This window comes from Leucoraja erinacea, chromosome 3 (genome assembly GCF_028641065.1).
Source record: "Leucoraja erinacea ecotype New England chromosome 3, Leri_hhj_1, whole genome shotgun sequence".
NCBI lineage: Eukaryota > Metazoa > Chordata > Chondrichthyes > Rajiformes > Rajidae > Leucoraja > Leucoraja erinaceus.
In genome coordinates, this window is record NC_073379.1 from 20,117,850 (window position 1) to 20,137,653 (window position 19,804).

Here is a 19,804-nt window from a genome sequence, read left to right on the forward strand (position 1 = left end):
TCCCTTATCATCTATACACTGTAAATGGCTGGATAGTAATCATGTATTGCCTTTCTGCTGACTGGTTAGCACGCAACAAAAGCTTTTCACACATGATAATAAACTAAACTGAACTGAATGGAACAGAACCACCTCCACCATCAACGACATTTAAATTAATCCTACTTAATTCCCGTCACCTTGTCCCAGATTCTACCCATCACCTCCACACCACCATCAATCTACAGAGGCCATTTAAATTAGCAAGCACGTTGACCTTGGGATGTGAGAGGAAAGCGGAACATCCAGGAAAAACCTACATGGTCACAGGGAGAACGTGCAAAGTCTTCACAGATTGCACTGGAGGTGAGAATTGAACATGGCAGCAGTTTTTCCAGCTGCACGACTGTGCTGCAAATGTGTCTTAAAGTCTGACCAATTCTATTCACTCCAAGCCTGGCACCAGAAAAATCATCAATCGCTCATCCTGATTGTGACGTTTCAAGATAACACTTACCATTGCGGCCATTCTTTTTCAGAGTACTTGCTGAGAGCTGGATTGAGTTCCCATTTATGCCGTTTTGTGGAAACTGCAAATCTTCTAAAGATCCATCTGTGCTTAAACGGGCAACCTCCAAAACTGTTGGCCCCAGGAGAGAGCGCAAAACAAGCGATTAGTCGATCGGTCATGTGGCGGACAAATATTTTCCATGTCATCCAAGCTGGTTTCATGCATCGCTTCATCAATAAAGGCCATTAGTTTGAAAAGGAGGGTGCTATTTTTTTTTTCTAAATCCGACCCTTTTCAGAAATATTGTACGTTGGAACACACTGCACAGGAAGGGGTAATTTGACAAAGAATCCATGCCACCATTTATGGTCCACTGCAGCTTCCTCCAACACTTTCTCACCCAATTCTATCAGAACAAACTGCAAACTCTTCCCCCTTATCATTTTTTTCCCCTCTATGTTCTCATGAAGGAACCTTTTTTTAATTCAGCAAATGGCTAGTTCAGGCATTGTCACACAGTAGTAGGCATCAGAATTTAGAGATACAGCAGGGAAACAGGGCCTTCAGCCTGCTGAGTCTGAACCGGCCAGCGATCACCCCGTACACTAACACTGTTGTACACACTACGAACACTTTAGAATTTTACCAAAGTGAATTAACCTACAAACCTGTATATCTTTGGAGTGTGGGAGGAAACCAGAGCACCCTGAAAAAACCCAAGTGGTCACAGGGAGAATATATAAGCTCCGTACAGAGATCACCCATAGTCAGGATCGAACCTGGGTCCTGATGTGGGTCAGGCAGCAGGTCTACTGCCATGCCACTGTTGCGCCCATCTATGCCACTGTGCCACCCTGTAATATAAGCTGATTCAACTTTGGTGTTTGGATGGTAGCTGAAATGAATTTTCAGGGCGATGGGGAAATGGTGGAGGAGTGGGACAAACTGGAATGCCACTGCATGGGGCTGAGTAGAACCCAATGGGCTGAATGGCCTCCTCCCATGTTGGAAAGCAAGCTGTGCTTCACCAACATAGCAGAGGATAAGAGATTCAGCCTGTTGGTCTTTAGCCACTCTGTACGTAGAAACATAGAAAATAGGTGCAGGAGGAGGCCATTCGGCCTTTTGAGCCAGCACCATCATTCATTGTGATCATGGCTGATTGTCCCAAATCAATAACCCATGCCTGCCTTCTCCCCATATCCCTTGATTCCACTAGCCCCTAGAGTTCTATCTAACTCTCTCTTAAATCCATCCAGTGATTTGGCCTCCATTGCCCTCTGTGGCAGGGAATACCACAAATTCACAACTCTCAGAGTGAAAACGTTTTTTCTTACCTCAGTCTTAAATGGCCTCCCCTTTATTCTACGACTGTGGCCTCTGGTTCTGGACTCGCCCAACATTGGGAACATTTTTCCTGCATTTAGCTTGTCCAGCCCTTTTATAATTTTATATGTTTCTATAAGATGCCCCCTCATCCTTCTAAACTCCAGTGAAGACAAGCCTAGTCTTTTCAATCTTTCCTCATATGACAGTCCCGCCATCCCAGGGATCAATCTCGTGAACCTACACTGCACTGCCTCAATCACAAGGGTGACCTTCCTCAAATTAGGAGGCATATATGATGGAATTTTAAATTCAGTGTTGATGCACACAGGGACTTTGGGGCCCGAGCCCACAGCTCCCTGAAAGTGACAAGACAAGTATATAGCGCAGTCAAGAAGGCATATGGTATGCTTGCCTTCATCAGTCTGAGCATTGAGTAGAGTCAGGAAGACATCATTTAGTTTTACCAAACAAGTTATTAAAACATTGGTTAGCCTGCATTTGATGTATTCAGAGCAGTTCTGCTTGCTCCATTACATGCAGGATGTGAGGCTTTGCAGAGGAGGTTACCAGCTTGTTGCCTGGATTAGAGGGAATGGGCAATATTGAGAGGTTGGACAAACTTAAGCTGGTGTTTCAAGAGCATTGGAGCCTTGGAAAAAACCTGATGCAAGTATACAACAAAGGCATGGATAGAGTAGACAGTCATAACTTTTTTTTCCCCAGGATGGAAATGTCAAAGACTAGATGGCATGGCTTTAAGATCAAATCCAATCAGCAGGTCAGGCAGCCTCAGTAGAAAGAGAAACTGAGTTAACAGTTTAAATCAAAGATGGTTTATCAGAAGTCTTTTTCTCTCCACAGATGCATCCTGACTTGTTTGATTTTCATTTCATTTCAGCACTGAATCAAGAACCAGAGCACACAGGTTTAAGGTGAGGAGGGAAAGAATTAATAGGAGCCTGAGGGGTAACTTTTTTACACAAAGGGTGGTGGGTGTATGGAAGGAGCTGCTGCTGGAGGAGGTAGTATCTCAATGTTTAAGAGACATTTAGACAGGTACACAAAAAAGCTGGAGAAACTCAGCGGGTGCAGCAGCATCTATGGAGCGAAGGAAATAGGCAACGTTTCGGGCCGGAACCCTTCTTCAGATACGTGGGTAGGATAGATTTAGAGGGTTATGGACCAAACGCAGGCAGGTTGGACTAGTTAGGTCAAAGGGCATGTTTCCACGCTGTATGACTCTATGACGTGGAGATACAGAGACTGCACATGCCAGAACATAGAGTGAATAGAAAGTCCTGGAGGAACTCAGTGGATCAGACATGGGGGGAGCTCCCGGAGAGGACAGGGAGGTGGGGGACGATTCCCCCCATGTTTTGTAATCTGGATTTTAAAACTCGGTGAAAAGAAAAGTTATTAAAAATCTTTGTTTTCCGCAAGACAGTGGGGGTGGGACTGATGATCGTGGGAGGGTGGCGATTGGATGAGAGAGATGTCGCTCAGTAGGCACTGGTGGCGGGGGGGACCATGATGATTCAGCGCGATGATGGGAGGAGGGAGGTGTCGGTCGGAGGCAGAAGTAGGGGGGTGGGACTGAGGATAGAGCGCGGTGGTTGGAGGAGGGAGAAGTCCTGGTGGACCAAAGGTCATAGAGCGGAGTTGAATCGTCCCGTTTGCGGGGCTTTTCAGCGCCTGGCCCGGTGCTGCTTAAAATCGGCCACGGGATCTTCCACCGCCCCGTGGTCAAATTGCAGCGTCGGGACAATTGAAGCACCACGATTAGGGGCGGATGAAGCTGCTGTTGCTGGAGTTCAGAGTCGGTCACCAACCAGGTCAGCTTCCGATGTTACCGTCCACAGGGCCCACGGCCGAAACCTTGCGTGTGTGCGCATGCGTGCGCGTACATGTGTGTGTGCGCATGCACACGACCGCCAAGAAATTGTGGCCCCCCCCCATGTTTTGATAGCGATTTCCGTACCTGGGATCAGGCAGCATCAATGGAGGCAGAGGAATAGTCCCTTTGCCTCTGCAGATGCTGCTTGACCCATTGAATTCTTCTGCAATTAGTTATCTCCACTTTATAAATGTTTAATTTACAAATATTTTGTCAGAAATGGAAGCAAACGGGGGAGGTTTAACAAAAGTGAACAAAATTGAGTGGCCTGAATGGACTTTATAGGAAGGACCCATTTCCTTTTTTTGTAGAAGCACAGGGCATGTGGATATAAAGTTTAAAAGGATTAAAGAGGGGAAAGTCTTGTTTACCCCTGGAGTGGTGGGGATCTGGAACTTACCGCTTGAATGAGTGGGAAACTGTTGAACATGGATTAGATATGATGTGGCATTTAAGAGGCTTTTGGATCAGTGCAGGGAAGTGCAGGGAATAAAGGGATATGGATCATGTACAGACAGATACTTGGATAGAGATAAGTTTAACTTGGCATCATATTCAGCACAAATATTCTGGATTGAAGGGCCTGCTATTGTGTTGTATCTTTTCATCTATGTAAAACTGTAAACGTATATAATCTTTTTTTACCTGTGCTGTACTATTCTGTGATCATGATGTGCATGTGTAGAGCTGTGACCTGCAGGGTTACTGACACAATTGTACAAGTGGGATCAGGCTGGGTAAATACAGGCACAATTTATTGATTAGTACGGGTGTCAGGGGTTATGGGGAGAAGGCAGGAGAATGGGGTTAGAAGGGAGAGATAGATCAGCCACGATTGTATGGCAGAGTAGTCTTGATGGACCAAATGGCCTATGTCTGCTCCTATCACCTATGAGCTTATGACAATGGGCTGAATAGGTGAAAGGTATCCAAAGGTAGTAATATCTTCGATAAACAGAGGTTTCTTAAATGCTTTAACTATCAGATGGTTTACGAGACGACGGCACTCACGTATATTTTCTGTGTTTTCTCGGACCACGTCTGTCTTGAGTAGATTGTCTGCCAGGACAAAGGCCCCCTGTTCCACCGTGTCCAGTAACATGGTGGCTGCTCGCAACTGGTCATTTGTCATCAGGTCTTTCCAAGCATCCAGAGCTTGTGGCTGCAAGAGATTGTTGACCGTCTCCACCATGGCCTGCAAAACCAAGGGAAAGAATGGTACATGGATTTTGCAACACACTTCAAGGAGGATTCAAGTCACTGCTGCAGCATTGCAACGGAATGGAAGACAAATGAATCCCTACACAAAAAAGATGGACAATCATTGCTCCCCAAGCCTGCTCCTCAAGTCCACAGCACAGCACTAAAGCACTTATCTCAGAACAATGCATAGGAGACAATGAACTTTGTCTGAAGAAGGGTCTCAACCCAAAACGTCACCTATCCCTTCTCTCCAGAGATGCTGCCTGACCTGCTGATTTACTCCAGCATTTTGTGTCTATCTATGGTCTATTATATGCAAGTTGACATTAGATATATGCACAGACCACTTAACGCATTAATCCATTGTTTATTAATGATAAGTACCAATGATAAGCAACAATGAAAATAATCCTCTTGCACTGAGTTTAGGATAAAAGGCGACATTTAGACAGATTGAGATTCAGCCGGGCAGCAGGAAGGAACATTTCTTTGTTTTTGTTCAAGGTAATACTAAAAATTAAATAAACAAAAATCAATAAATTATATATATTAATAGATATATATAAAATATTTAATTAAAAAGATATATATAAAACAATAACAAATAAGTAAATATTTTAAAATATATATAAAAAATAAAAACATTAAAATAAAAGATATATATATTTTTTTTTAATATAAAAAAAATGTTATAAGTTTTTTAAAAATATTCAAGAAACCACTACTTTAGACAGAGTTATTATCATGCTGACAGGTAGGCTGGCTGGACAGCTGATATTTATTGTGGAACAATTTGACATTTCCATTAACTAATTCTATTTCATCCCAAGGACCAAAGTGAGTCCTGCGAAGACATTTTTGGATTTTAATGCCATTCCAGCTTCCTTCAGTGAAGGGCATATCAAACACAAGTCAAGAATATGATATGGACAGAAAGAAAAATATCAGTTGCGAATCTTGGTAGGCAGAAATTGTTAAATTTTCTTATCAGTCAGATTTCAGAAATGAAAGCGCTGAGTTTCTCTGCACATTATATTGCAGTGTATGCACACAGCCATTGTGACAAATCATGTGTGCATCATATATATTCCTTTGGATTCTAAAATCCATTCACTCTGGCCCACGTGATATGGACATCTTCCAACTGCCCCTTTTAATTTCTGCATTAATAAGGCTTCTTGCCAACACACATGTAGAGATAATACAATTGCTTCAGTAACACAGTTAGTGAAGTCACAGATGTTGGTATCTTATTGATGAAAAATCCACAGAAATGTTTGTGAAACATGCTTTCGCAGCATGTTAGAGCGTAAAGAAACCCAAAATGGATGTGTAAAGACTTACTGTTAATAACGTTAGTACTATATGAATCCAGGTTAACGTTTTAAAACATTCTTGGTTTGCACAGTGATTAGACAAATGGAGACACCATATCAATGAGCAGCAGAATCAAGCGGTGAAACCACATGCCACCAGGTTCAAGAACAGCTTCTTCCCCACTGCTATCCGACTCTTGAATGGACCTCTCACATGCTAAGTGACCTTGAGAATGGCCAGTGGAAATTCACCAATACTGATGAAAGAAACGTCTTAAAATTGGATGGCATGGCATAACCTTTTCGAGAGTTACACAATCCAATTTCAATGAAAAACAAGACATTGACATAATGCGGATAGAGAATTGGCTTATTTTGCCTTTGTTTATTTGTTTTTGCGTGCATTATGCATAACACGCAAAGAAACCCAGACACGTGCTGCGGCACCAACCACAGGCAATGCACATCGCCATCCATCTCCTGCCATTTTATGAGGCAAGTCAGATTTTCAGTTTCTGCTCAACTTCAAAGGGGACCACTAAATGGGTCTTGGAATGGTGCGGTAGATTAAGCAAGGTGGGTCCACTTGGACTAACTGACTGGACTCTCCTTTAGATTCCCTCTCCCATCCCCCACACCGCCCCTTTCATCTGACCCTTTCATAAACAGATGAACCTTGATGGAGTCAACACCATCACAGCCCAAGATGCTGCCTTTGTCGAAGCCTATCGATCTCCCACGGGCACCTACTCCCCACACTTGTGCCTCTAGAATTCAATCTTAACACTCAGTCGTGTACACACACCTCGATGCACCCTCCCAAATCCCAAAGAAATGTGAATTTCACAGATGGGGTGATCGTACATACCACTATTAGATCACCCCTCAGCCGCCTGCACTCTAAGGAATGAAATCCTAGCCTGCACAACCTCTCCCTATAGCTCAGACCCTCAAGGCCTGGCACACAACAGAAGTTCAGAAAACAGCAACAGTGGTTTCATTCTTAGAGTTCTTTGTTTTACAATCTTAACATCAGAGAGATAAACATCTCACTTGACATTTAGTATAATGTGATGCTGCATAAAACAAGCTCACAGACTGACGTAAAACATATGGGAAAATATTTTATGTTTAACTTTAGTGCTTTTTCCTCCATAATTATCCATCATCCCCGTTATTTCAGTACCTGCCATGTGTTCACTTGTCAATTTATTTCAATCAACCAGTCTAACCAAGGTATCAAGCCCCATTTGCCCTTAAAAGGCTTGTATCAGAAGTCAAAAAGGAAAAGTTCACCATCAGATCCAAAAAGTTGCTCATCGCACATTAAAGAATTACTTGACAAGCATCTAGTTAAACAAGGGAACTCACATTTGAACACACACATGCGCACACAAACACACACACACACACACACAACACAAACACACACACGCACACACACGCACACACAAACACATACACAAATACGCACAACCACAAACACACACGCACACACACATGCGCGAACACAGACACGAACACAAACACACACAAACGCACATAAACACACAGACACGAACACACACACACACACAAACAAACTCGAACACACATGAACACAAACAAGCACACAAAAACACATACAAATACATACACAAACAAGCACAAACGCAAACACACATGCGCGCACACACACACACACAAACACACACGCGCGCCCACACACACATACACACACACACACACACACACACACACACACACACACACATCTAGTGGTCTCAGATGTCACCCAATCTGTTATTACTTTCAGCTGGAGATGAAGAGTCCAGGATGAGAAATCGTACTGTGCACTGAGCCACCTTTCAGATATAGAACAACCCTTTCAATTCAGATTGGGTTAATGAGTTGCTATTAATATGCTTTCCGCGCATGCACCATGGTACAACAGGCAAACAGACACACACTCATTATACTGGAGGACGTGTCTCCAGACCATCCTGTTCTACCTGTGAGGCAGAGTGACAATTCCTAAAATGGGTGACTTGACAAAATGGCAGCACAGAGGTCAGGCAAAGCAAAGGTAATCTATACATGGTGGCACATATTGGCACTGCTAGTTAGCTCAGAAGAAGAGACGCTGGGTGGGGCATAAAAACACCTTAAAGTTGGGGATATGTCAGAGGTTAAGATTTATACAGAAAATTTGGACCAGGTTTATTATGATAGAAACAGGCACACAAGTTGCTCTGAGGATGTGGGCTACCCATTTAATCAGTGGATGTGGTTTTCCATTTTAGAATTACAGAGTCATACAGTGTGGAAACAAGCCCTTCAGCCCAACTTACCTACACAGACTAACATACCCCATCTACTCTAGTCCTACCTGTCTATGTTTGGCCCATATCTATCGAAACCTTTCCTGTCCAAGTACCTGTCTAAATGTCTTCATTAATCCCAGCTGCCTGCATTTGCCACATTATCCCTCTAAACCTAATGTGCGGGAAGGAATTGCAGATGCTGGTTTATACCAACGATAGACGCAAAATGCTGGAGTAACTCAGCTGGACAGGCAGCATCTATGGAGAGAAGGAACGAGTGATGTTTTGGGTTGAGATCCTTCTTCAGACCAGTCTGAAGAAGGGTCTCGACCTGAAAAGTCACCCGTTCCCTCTCTCTAGAGATGCTGCCTGTCCTGCTGAGGTATTCCAGTGTTTTCTGTCCATCCCTCTAAGCCTATCCGATCCATGTTCTTGTCCAAAAGTCTTCATTGAACCTACATCTCAACACACGCAGGAAAGAGTGGGGGAGCCATTAATTGAGAGCAGGCTTTTGTTCGAGGGTCAGAACAGCCCCTCTCACAAGCCACCCCGCACATGTCCTCCTGAATTAACCCCTCTCTCCATCTGACTACCTTAAGCAGCCAACCCACACCACCAATCCCCCCACGAACTGGACCCAGACGTCTCCCAGGACGACCCATAAGTTCTCGGTCAGGTCCTCCTTCCCCCACCCCCAGTCTCGCTCCACTACAGTCCCCCCAGTCTTTAGAAGCAGCCAGCCACCCAAATAGAAGGGCCTCTCCTTTATAGGGGTAACTCTGCTGTTAACTGACTCGAACCGTTCAGGAAACCCGCCCGTCCCACTTTCACTTCCATACAGAACCTGCCGCTGAGATTTCTGCGCGCAACCATCAAGCAGAATTCTGCATCACTAACCCCATCCTTGCGACCAACGTGATCAACTTGCATTCAAAGCCACCAGGCAGCAGCAAGCATGGGGTTAATATCACACATCAAGGAGACAGAGCTGAACAGAAAGACTTCAGAGCCAGGCCTGTGCTGAAGAATGTACAAAGTTACATGACGCATGTGAGACATGGAGTAACTCAACGGGTCAGGCAGCATCTCTGGTGAACACTAATAGGTGATGTTTCAGGTCGGAGGCCTTCTTCAGACCCTCAACATCACTTGTCCATGTTCTCCAGAGAGGCTGTCTGACCCGCTCAGTTAGTCCAGCACCTTGCGTCATTTCATCTGCCGTTCCTCGTTCCGATGTGCAAAGTTAGCACTGCTCTCGAGCAGACATCACCTATCCCTCTTCCCAATCTTCACTCCTTTCTTCTGCCAAACAGGATACCATGCATGAAGCCCAGGAAACTCCTTACTACCCGTCTAAATTGGCCCTGGGTACTACAATCGTTGCCGCTGAGCTCAAAGCAAACACCTCCCCATAGCGCCACCATGTCTTTTCAGCAGGGATGTGCCTGATGTGTCTCCCACTCTCTCTCACCTCCCTCCTCCCCCCCCCCCCCCCCCCCCCCCCCCCACCACAGCGCAGAAGGCAGCCGTAGACCCCAGTAAACTCACCACAAGAAACAGAGCCTAATCATTCTCTCGCAAAAAAACTCATCTCCTCTTCCTAGTCAATGCCTTCATTCAGCTCCAGCAACCTCCGCGTTTCCACTATCTTTGGCAAGCGCTGCTGCAACCCACTTGGGAGAAACCGGCCGGGAAGACTGGAGTTGGTGTGGTACCCTTTGCTCATCCAAGGAGACTCCGTGCAATTAACCTTCTAATTTTAAAGCAATTACTGCAAATTCATGTGCAAATAAAGAATGGAAGGTAATTTCCCTACAGGTACTGCACCATAAAAAATTAATTTTCATCCCAATTTTCACAGATAGAAAAATTGTCAATGCCTTGCGACACGGTGCCTGGTAGCAGCAGCAATCTAGATGGGAAACCGCATGCAGCAACTATCGGGCTGCTGTGAATAAGATTATTTTATTTTTGCCGCTGCAATAGCTCGTCTTACCGCAGCCATTACCAAGGGCTGCGACATGCGGGGAAGGGGGCTGCTCAGAGGAAGGGAAAACAAACACCTTCTGTCTAATTCCACGAGCCAACTCACAGGGCAGTGATATTAAAGGCAGATAAATGAAGCAGACAGGAAAGCCTCGGGGGAACACAGAGCACAGGAGGAATGCCACCGTACAAATGGGTACTTTGAAACAAAAACTGGGGAAGGGCTGGGTACAATAAAACCGTGGCTAAGAGTTACCTGAATGTAGGCCCTGCAAGATCGCTCTCGTTTCTGCAGCTGAATCCAGAGAGCCGGCATTATAAATGAAACAGAATATTAGAAAGTTAATGGCATAAGACCATACTGTAGGAAGCAAAACACAACAGCTTCAAATAAACAGACATGTTAAGATTTGATAGGAAAACCCGGGTGCATGTTCGGTAATCTCTTTCACCATTCGAAGTTGATGACAAGATGTATACATTTTGATCACGTTCACAGGCCAACCTGCATGTCTCATGACAAAACCACATATGCCCCTCAGTTCGATCTCTGTGCTTCAGTTCTTTTCACGCTAATGTTTCTGACGATATTTGTTGCAGGTTTCACAGCCCATTCCAAAGGAGTTAGTTCACAGTCCTGGGGTATTTCAGTCTGCACTGATGAATTCTTTGAATTTGACAGACTGAACCAAAAGAGACACAAAATGTCAGACAAATGACATCGATGGAATTTAAGAATAACCTGCAGTCTCTTGACCAGAGTAGGTGAATCCAGGACCATAGGCCATAGCTTTAAGGTCAAGGGGAAAAGATTTAATGGGAATTTATGGGGTAACTTTTTCACACAAAGGGTGGTGGTTGTATGAAACAAGCTACCAGAGGAGGGAGTTGAGGCAGAGACTATCCCAACGTTTAAGAAAGAGTTAGACAGGTACATGGATAGGACAGGTTTGGAGGGATATAGATCAAATGCGGGCAGGTGGAACTAGTGTAACTGGGACATGTTCGCCAGTGTGGGCAAGTTTCCACACTTGTTTTCTTGTTGTATCACCCTATGACTCTATTCTGGAAGTGGATCATTTGTAATTATGAATAACACCAATGCAGGGGGCATTAGGCTTTTTATGACAACTGTTCATTGCACAATGGCACAGGCTTTAATTTAAACACCTTTACTTTCTGCTTGATACTGCAATAAGAGCAAGATCAAGAAGTGAATGATCAAAGCGAGGTGGATCAGAACCTAATTATGTTTCTGCGCTGAAGTGGGATCCAATACACAGGTTTGAAAATGTTAATACATTCAATGTGTAATATTCTGGACAATCTGTTTTTTATATACCAGTGATAGCCAGCAAGTATTTTATAGCTCGGGTTATTGCATCAAATCTGGAAGTCAAATATATTACACCAATGTTACCAGCATTTCTTCTCTAATTCTTTCATATCATTACGTCACACACAACAAAATTAATTAAACATTTTCAGCGGCTTTGTGGTCGACCTTTAATGTCTGAGCAAATTAATGTTTTCTGGCGACGTCTTGGAACCTTTGAACAAACATGTCCATGAATTGGAGAAGGCAGCGCTGTGAATTCACACACTCATCCCCATTCCTGCTACGTGACCTGAAGGGATGTCACATTAATCAGATTCAAACCTATTGCAATTCAAAGAAGACTTTCAAAATTCACAGCCCCTGCATTTCGAGCACACAATGGGATTGTTCAGCTTCTGGGTACTTTCGCCTGCCATGAGGCAGGAAAGGTTCAAAACAAAACACAAAAACACACAGACTCAAAGATAGATGAATGCATCACCCGAAACGGGAATGAACACATTAAGTTGCAACGGTTCAGGGGAAAACAAAGAATGCTGTCAATTTTAAAACCACTTCTCTGTAGCAATTATCAGTGTGGTAGTGCATCATGATCTAACTCATCTAATGAGCTTCTCTCTCTAATGTTCTGCATGCCTTGCTATTAAAGAAATTTAAATTTGTAAATAAATGTCACATTTCTCAAGAACCAAACTTTAAATGCTGTAAGGATATTTCGGAGCTTGCTCTTCAGCACAATAATTCAGACTCTCATTTACCCATGTTATTTTAGTCACTGCAAATTACGGTATTTCACGGCGGTCACGGTGGCGTAGCGGTAAAGTTGCTGCCTTATAGCGAATGCAGCGCCGGAGACCCGGGTTCGATCCCTTTTGTTTAAAGCAGCAACTGCAGTTCCTTCCTACACAATAGGATTCACTTGTTACACTTCTCGATCTGTTAAATTTGTTTTCTTCAGATGTTCCATCGGTCCTATCCTTTTAAACAAATTCAAGCCCCCATTGCCCGCTAATGTCTGCTAACATGACAGGATTCGACCCCTACTATGGGTGCTGTCTTAACGGAGTTTGTACGTTCTCCCCATGACCTGCGTGGGTTTCCTCCAAGATCGTTGGTTTCCTCCCACACTTCAAGGACCTACAGGTTTGTAGGTTAATTGGCTTGTAAATGTAAAAAACTGTCCTATTGGGTGTAGGAGAGTGTTGACATGCAGAGATCGCTGGTCGGCGTGGACCTGGTGGGCCGAAGGGCCTGTTTCCACGCTGTATCTCTAAACTAAAACTAAACTAAACTAAACATTGTTTAGAATCGACGGCATCGTTGAACGATTTGTAAACACAACATGGAAGCTGGCCCCTCAGCCCACTGAGCCCACGCCAACCATCGATCACCCTTTCACACTAGTTCTGCGTTATCCCACATTTACATCCACTCCCTACACATGAGGGGAAATTTACAGTGGCGAATTAAACTGCAAACCAGGCAAGCCGTTGGGATGTGGGAAGAAACCCGAGCCCTGGAGTTCGCCCATGTGGTCACAGGAAGAATGTGCAAACTCCACAGACAGCCCTGGAGACCAGGATCGAACACGAGTCTCTGGCGTTATGAGGCACCAGCTCCACACTGCCCTTGAATTAGAAATATAAAGGTGTTCTCCAGAGGCAATTCCAATTGAATCATCCACCTCAACCAGCACATTTCACATCAACTGTGACTAAAAGGTTTAAAGCAAAAAAATATTGAAAAATGTGCATGATTGAAAATATGTAAAAGATATTGGCGATACCAAAAGAAGCTGTAGCTGGTTTATCATAATCTGTTGTTCAGGTTCAACATAGCAAGACTAATGCTCCATCATTGCAACTTCTGCACACTTCCCTCCAGAGTTTTGTAAATTAAAAAAGAGCCACTTAATCCTTCCCTCTCCTCAGATCACCATTTTTTCTTGTGTACGTCTAAAACGGACTCAGTAATTGCAACGACAGGAGATTGAAGGCTCCGTTATAAGTCTACCATTGCAAGGAGATTACGAAGGGTTTCAAACATAGCCGGATGTGATAAAATTTTAATCCAATTAATGAACTAAGCAAGGGACACCATTCCCTTCAAGCTCCATGTGACTGAAAGAGGTTTACTGCAATGAATAGTCAACGCAAGGCAAGTGTTCCTTTAAAGCCTCCCTGGAGATTATAGTTTAGAAGTTGGTGCTTAGGTGGAAATTTCACCATACCACAGACAGAATGCCACACACTTGCTCGTTCACCAAATACTAGGTATGTAGCTTGGCACCAGCTGATATGATACCATAGAAATTTATTTTATCCCAGAAGGGAAATTGGACTGCCAACAGCCATACAACACAACAAGATACATGAAACATTCAATTGAAGTGACGAGTGGAAAGTCCAGGATTGGGGATGTGCCATGATTGGGCATTGGGGGTGGGGAGTCAGTCTAACCCATGACATATAAGGGAGGAGTTGTATAGTTTGAAAGCCCACAGAGAAATGGGATCTCCTATGGCGTTCTGTGCTGCATTTTGGTGAAACCAGTCTATGTAACCTAAACTGATAAAACATCTCAAATGCTAGCAGACACCAGCAAAATGGTTGGAACGGACGTTAACGGACATGTTAAGGATGTTATTGGTAAGTTACCCGTAAAGTTAACATGGACTCCATTAGGGAAAGGACACTTGAATGAATGCAAGATCATGAGAGGAATTGATCGGGTAAATGCACAGAGTCTTTTGCCCAGAGCAGGGGAATCGAGAAGAAGAGGACATTGGTTTAAGGTGAGGGGGTATAGAGGTAATAAGAACCTGAGGGGTAACTTTTTCTTTTACACAAAGTGTGGTTTGTTTGCTCGTGTGTCAGACAACGCATAGCTAGCTGTTGGCTTCTGTCGTCGTCCAACATGTTGACAGAATTGGTCGCCTGGCGGGTCACAGAGTGCATCGTGGCGTCATTTCCGCGGATTGCCACGAAGAGGCTTCTGTCATGATGGGTGTATGGAATGAGCTGCCAGAGGAGATAGTGGTGGCAGGAACCATCATAACAAGGGTGGTGGAGGTAGATACGACAGTGGCATTTAATAGGCTTTTGGATGGGCAAATGGGCAAGCAGGAAATGGTGGGGTATGGCCGCCTGCAGGCAGAGAAGATTAGGTTAACTTGGCATCATGTACGGCACAGACATTGAGGGGCGAAGGGCCTGTTCCTATGCTGTACTCTTGTATGTTGTGGATGAGGAATGGGCTGTTGTGGCTCTGCTGCCACCAGCTGCAATCCTCTGTCTCATGTGGAACAACATCCTTCACTTTACAATGATGCAACAAACTCTGTGGGGGAAATGCTGTGGGAAGCCGTCGTTGAACAGGGCTATGCATTTGGATCGAACAATCTCTTTTCTTGGCCCATGAAACTTTCTCTGCTGCTGTATAATTTGGTTTGGAACTGAGCTGTTCAGTTGAAGTTTGGCAGGTTTTGTCAGCCATTCGGCACCATAGTGTCCCTCACCTCACACCTGCAGAGAGCTGGTGTATGTGAGGATGTGATGTGGGTAGACAACTGCCACAGGATGGGGAGCACAACCTGCAGTTTAGTTTAGTTTAGAGATACAGCGCAGAAACAGGCCCTTCGGCCCACCGAGTCTGTACCGACCGGTGGTTGCCGCACATTAACACTATTCTACACACACTGGGTACAATTTACACTTGTACAAAGCCAATTAACCTACAAACCTAAACATCTTTGTAGTGTGGAAGGAAACCGAAGATCTCGGGGAAAAACCCACGCGGCCACGGGGAGAACTTACAAACTCTGTACAGACAGCACCCGTAGTCGTGATCTAATCCCGGTCTCTGGCACTGTAAGGCAGCAACTCTACCTTTGCGCCACTGTGCTATTCTGGATGGGACATCACGTAAATGAGAGCGGCAGGGTAAAAGCCTCTCACATTCGGTCATCTTCTGAGGCGGAACAAGGGGAAGCCAGTGAAAGCTCCACATCCAAGACTGTGGTGATTTGAGTCCTATCTATAATGGGGAAAGCAACATTTCTGTTGCCCACACCCCACCCCCCCACCGCCCGAAAAATAAGTTTTCTTATGGGTAGTGCAATGCAATGCCAGAGCAAATGTTTTTTTTTTTTTTTAAAAGGACGGGTTTGACAGCCACTGCCAATGTGTGGCCCATCAGTTTGTCAGAGACAGTATTCATCCATAACAGACTGTCTTGTGCAGGCAGCTCTCTCCTCTCCACTATTCCCTGAAGATAACTAACGGTGTGATGCATGCTAACAAAAGCACTGATAGGATGAGGATTCCATCGCTGTGGGATCTGGGTGACTCAATTGATCATTCACAATAGACTAGGATGAGGGTGCAACATGTAATTCGGAAAACAAGGAGCATGTTATCTTATGCTTCCAGAAGAATTGAATAAATAGGGAGCTGGAAGAACAGCACCTCATATTCCACTTGGGTAGCTGACAACCCAAAGGCACGAACATTGAATTCTCCAATTCTTGGTAACCCCTCACTCCCACCTTAACATCTCCCTTTCTTCCCACCCCCCAATCTATGTCCAACCTGTTTCTCCTCTCCCTCTACATTCTTTTCTCTGGCCTCACAATTAGCAATTCTTCCATCCTTTTGTCTCACACTGTTTTTTTTTGGCCTCTGACCTTTGTCCTACCATCTGCCTATCTCCCCCCCCCCCCCCCCCCCCCCCCCCCGCCTGTGTTCACCTATTGCTGCATTGTTCTGTCCCTCCAAGCTTTCTTTATTGGTCTTGCATATTATTACATTTTTTCTGTCGCTCTGATCCATCAATGACTTCTGCTAATGAAAAATGCTACTGCCTTGTGCTACAAAATAACTTAAAAAGCTGTAAATCTATGTAATTCAGGTGAACACACTGGTTTTCTGTTGATTGGAATGAAATGGTGCTTGTTTTAACATCCACTTAAGATGAAGATTAAAAATCGTATAAACATAAAATTATACGATGTAAAATAGAACATTTTAATCTTATCAACATAAATGCATGAAAAAGAAATTGTAATTTTTAGGTGATGAAAATCAATTTCATTCAGTGGTGCATTTAAGATATTGGTTATCGTTCTGTGATGAGTGTTATTTTGAATAACGATCTGGTGCATTGTTTTAAAACTGTTATAACCTAACCAAATTATTCAAAGCAAAACTCAGCAGGTTACCAAGAGGTTGAAGGCCAATCTTCTGCCAATGGGATAGAAAATCGATTTAAAAACACGTGAGGAAAAACAAAACATTTTAAAATTGCAAAACTGTTGAAACTCTTCCTCTGTATTTTTTGTTTCTGGAACCTTTGTCATTTTGGGGTAAAGAGATTTTCCACTGGAGGTGGTGGGTGCTTCTAGGTAGAGCCCTGAACAATGCCCAGAAGACAGTCTTCATGTTGGTCGACCTTGAAATACTAGATATTTGGAAGAGCTTCTTTATTCCCCTTGTTGCCAGAGTACACAATAGTTTACTACAAACCCTATTATTAATGGACAGTGCTGAATTCTGCACTCCCACTTGTCTTTCACATAGCTAAACAGATCACCTAATGCAGCAGCTCCTCAGGATTAAAATTCTAGCCCATGGTATTGAGCTTTGCTCCGTATTATGTACGGTGATCACATGATGGAAAATCTATATTAAATTCACAGTCATGAGGAGTAGGAGTAGAATTAGGCCCATCAAGTCTACTCTGCCATTCTATCCTGGCTGATCTATCTCTCCCTCCTAACCTCATTCTCCTGCCTTCTCCCCATAACCTCTGACACCCATATTATCTTTGCCTTAAATATATCCACTGACTTGGCCCCCACAGCCGTCTGTGGCAAAGAATCCCACAGATTTACTACCCCCTAACTAAAGAAAATTCTCCTCATCTCTTTCCTAAAAGAACATCTGTTTTGTGCTTAACCCTTCTGTTATGGAGTTAATATTCAGGTCTCCTAGAACAGGGGACACAGTGGCGCAGCGCTAGAGACGGAGGTTCAATCCTGACTAAGGATGCTGTCTCTACGGAGTTTGTACGTTCTCCCTCTGACCGTGTGGGTTTCCTCCATGAGCTGTTTCCTCCCACACACCAAAGACAAACAAGTTTGTATGTTGATTGGCTTTGGTAAAACATTATAGAATAGAATAGAATAGAATAGAATATAATAGAATAGAATAGAATAGTTTCTTTATTGTCATTGTAACATGGGCCATGTACAACGAAATTTAAAATGTCAGCCAGTCAGTGCAGCATTCAAACATTTCTAAAGCTAACAAAACATCCACGGTAAAATAATAAAGATAAGCAAATAAATAAAAATCACAGACAAAGCACGCATACACACCCAACCCTCCATCCTTCTGTCGATTTCACCGTTACCACAGTCCCTTAGTCTGTATCGCCCCTGCGTTCCTTGGCGGCCACATTTAGTGCTTTTATAGCAGTGGGGTAAAAACTGTTTTTTAGTCTATTTGTCCTTGTCCTTGTGGATCTGTACCGTCTGCCTGACGGCAACAGTTCAAACAGGGAGTGTCCGGGGTGGGAGATGTCCTTTATTATATTCTGGGTTTTTTTGGTGCAGCGGGAACTGTGTAGGTCCTCCAAGGTAAGGAGAGGGCAGCCGACAATCCTCTGGGCGTTGTCAATGGCCCTCTGGAGCGCTTTCCTCTGAGCCGCTGTGCAGCTGGTGTACCACACGCATACACAGTATGTTAGTATGCTCTCAATGGAGCACCGATAAAAGGACAGCAGCAGCCTCTGAGTGATGTTGTTCTTCCTGAGCACCCTCAGGAAGTGCAGTCTCTGCTGGACTTTTTTCAGCAGCGCAGTGGTGTTCACGCTCCACGTCAGGTCCTCCTCAATGTGGATTCCCAGGAAGCGGAAATCCGCCACCCTCTCTACACAGTCCCCTCTGATGGTCAGTGGTACCATGTCCGTTTTGTTTTTCCTGAAGTCTATTATTACCTCCTTCGTCTTTGAGGTGTTGAGGAGCAGGTTATTTTCTTCGCACCACACTGTCAGCTGCTCCACCTCATCCCGGTAGGCGTACTCGTCCCCCGCGGAGATGAGTCCCACCACTGTAGTGTCATCCGCAAATTTGACAATGGTGTTGCTGTGGTGGGCGGGGGTGCAGTCATGCGTGTAGATGGTGTAGAGCAGGGGGCTCAGTACGCAGCCCTGTGGAGAGCCGGTACTGAGGCTGAGGGCCGTGGATGTGTGATGGCCCACTCTGACTCTCTGGCTTCGACCCGACAGGAAGCTATTTATCCACGTACAGGTGGAGTGTGGAAGTCCCAAGTCCCCCAGTTTGTCCACCAGTTTGTGGGGAAGGATAGTATTAAAAGCAGAGCTGTAGTCCACAAAGAGCATAAATTGTCCCCAGTGTCTAGGAAGGTGTTAGTGTACGGGGTAATCGCTGATCGGCGTGGATTCGGTGGGCTGAAGGGCCTGTTTCCATGCTGTATCTCTAAAGTCTAAAGTAAAGTCTAAAAGAGGCTAAACCCTAAAAGTCTATTCAGTGGCACTTCCTTCTGCAAAGTCCAGCAGCTCCAATGTTAGCTAAACCTGATCTTCCTATTCAAATGACTCTTTGCAACCGACAAAGAACAATTGCTTAAATGTGGGTCATGATGTGACTTATCAATGCATTCTCGGGAAGAAATTAAATCCAGATCTCTAGCGCACTCAGAGCTCTGTAAACCTCACATGTGGAGGCTATTTACTGCATTTGTTTAGTTTAGTTTAGCGATGCGGTGTAGCAACAGGCCCTTCGACCCACCGAGTTTGCGCTGACCAACAATCACACCGTACAATAATTCTATCCTACACACTAGGGACAATTTACAGAGGTCAATTAACTTACACAGCTGCATGTCTTTAAGATATGTCAGGAAACCTGAGCACCTGGAAGAA

At 44.4% G+C, this 19,804-nt stretch overlaps 1 protein-coding gene across 8 annotated transcripts in view; it reads right to left on the minus strand.

The window, feature by feature from the left end:
* adgrl3.1 (adhesion G protein-coupled receptor L3.1) overlaps positions 1 to 19,804 on the minus strand; it is a 623,227-nt gene that overhangs the window by 97,178 nt on the left and 506,245 nt on the right. For 6 of the 8 annotated variants that reach the window (XM_055632233.1, XM_055632235.1, XM_055632238.1 and 3 more), the window contains 3 exons: positions 10,778 to 10,816; positions 4,725 to 4,908; positions 497 to 619 (listed from right to left, as the gene is read on the minus strand). In XM_055632233.1, the coding sequence (XP_055488208.1) occupies positions 497 to 619; positions 4,725 to 4,908; positions 10,778 to 10,816 (346 nt within the window). The remainder of the gene's footprint in view (positions 1 to 496; positions 620 to 4,724; positions 4,909 to 10,777; positions 10,817 to 19,804) is intronic. The other 2 variants (XM_055632237.1, XM_055632239.1) reach the window with 1 other exon arrangement.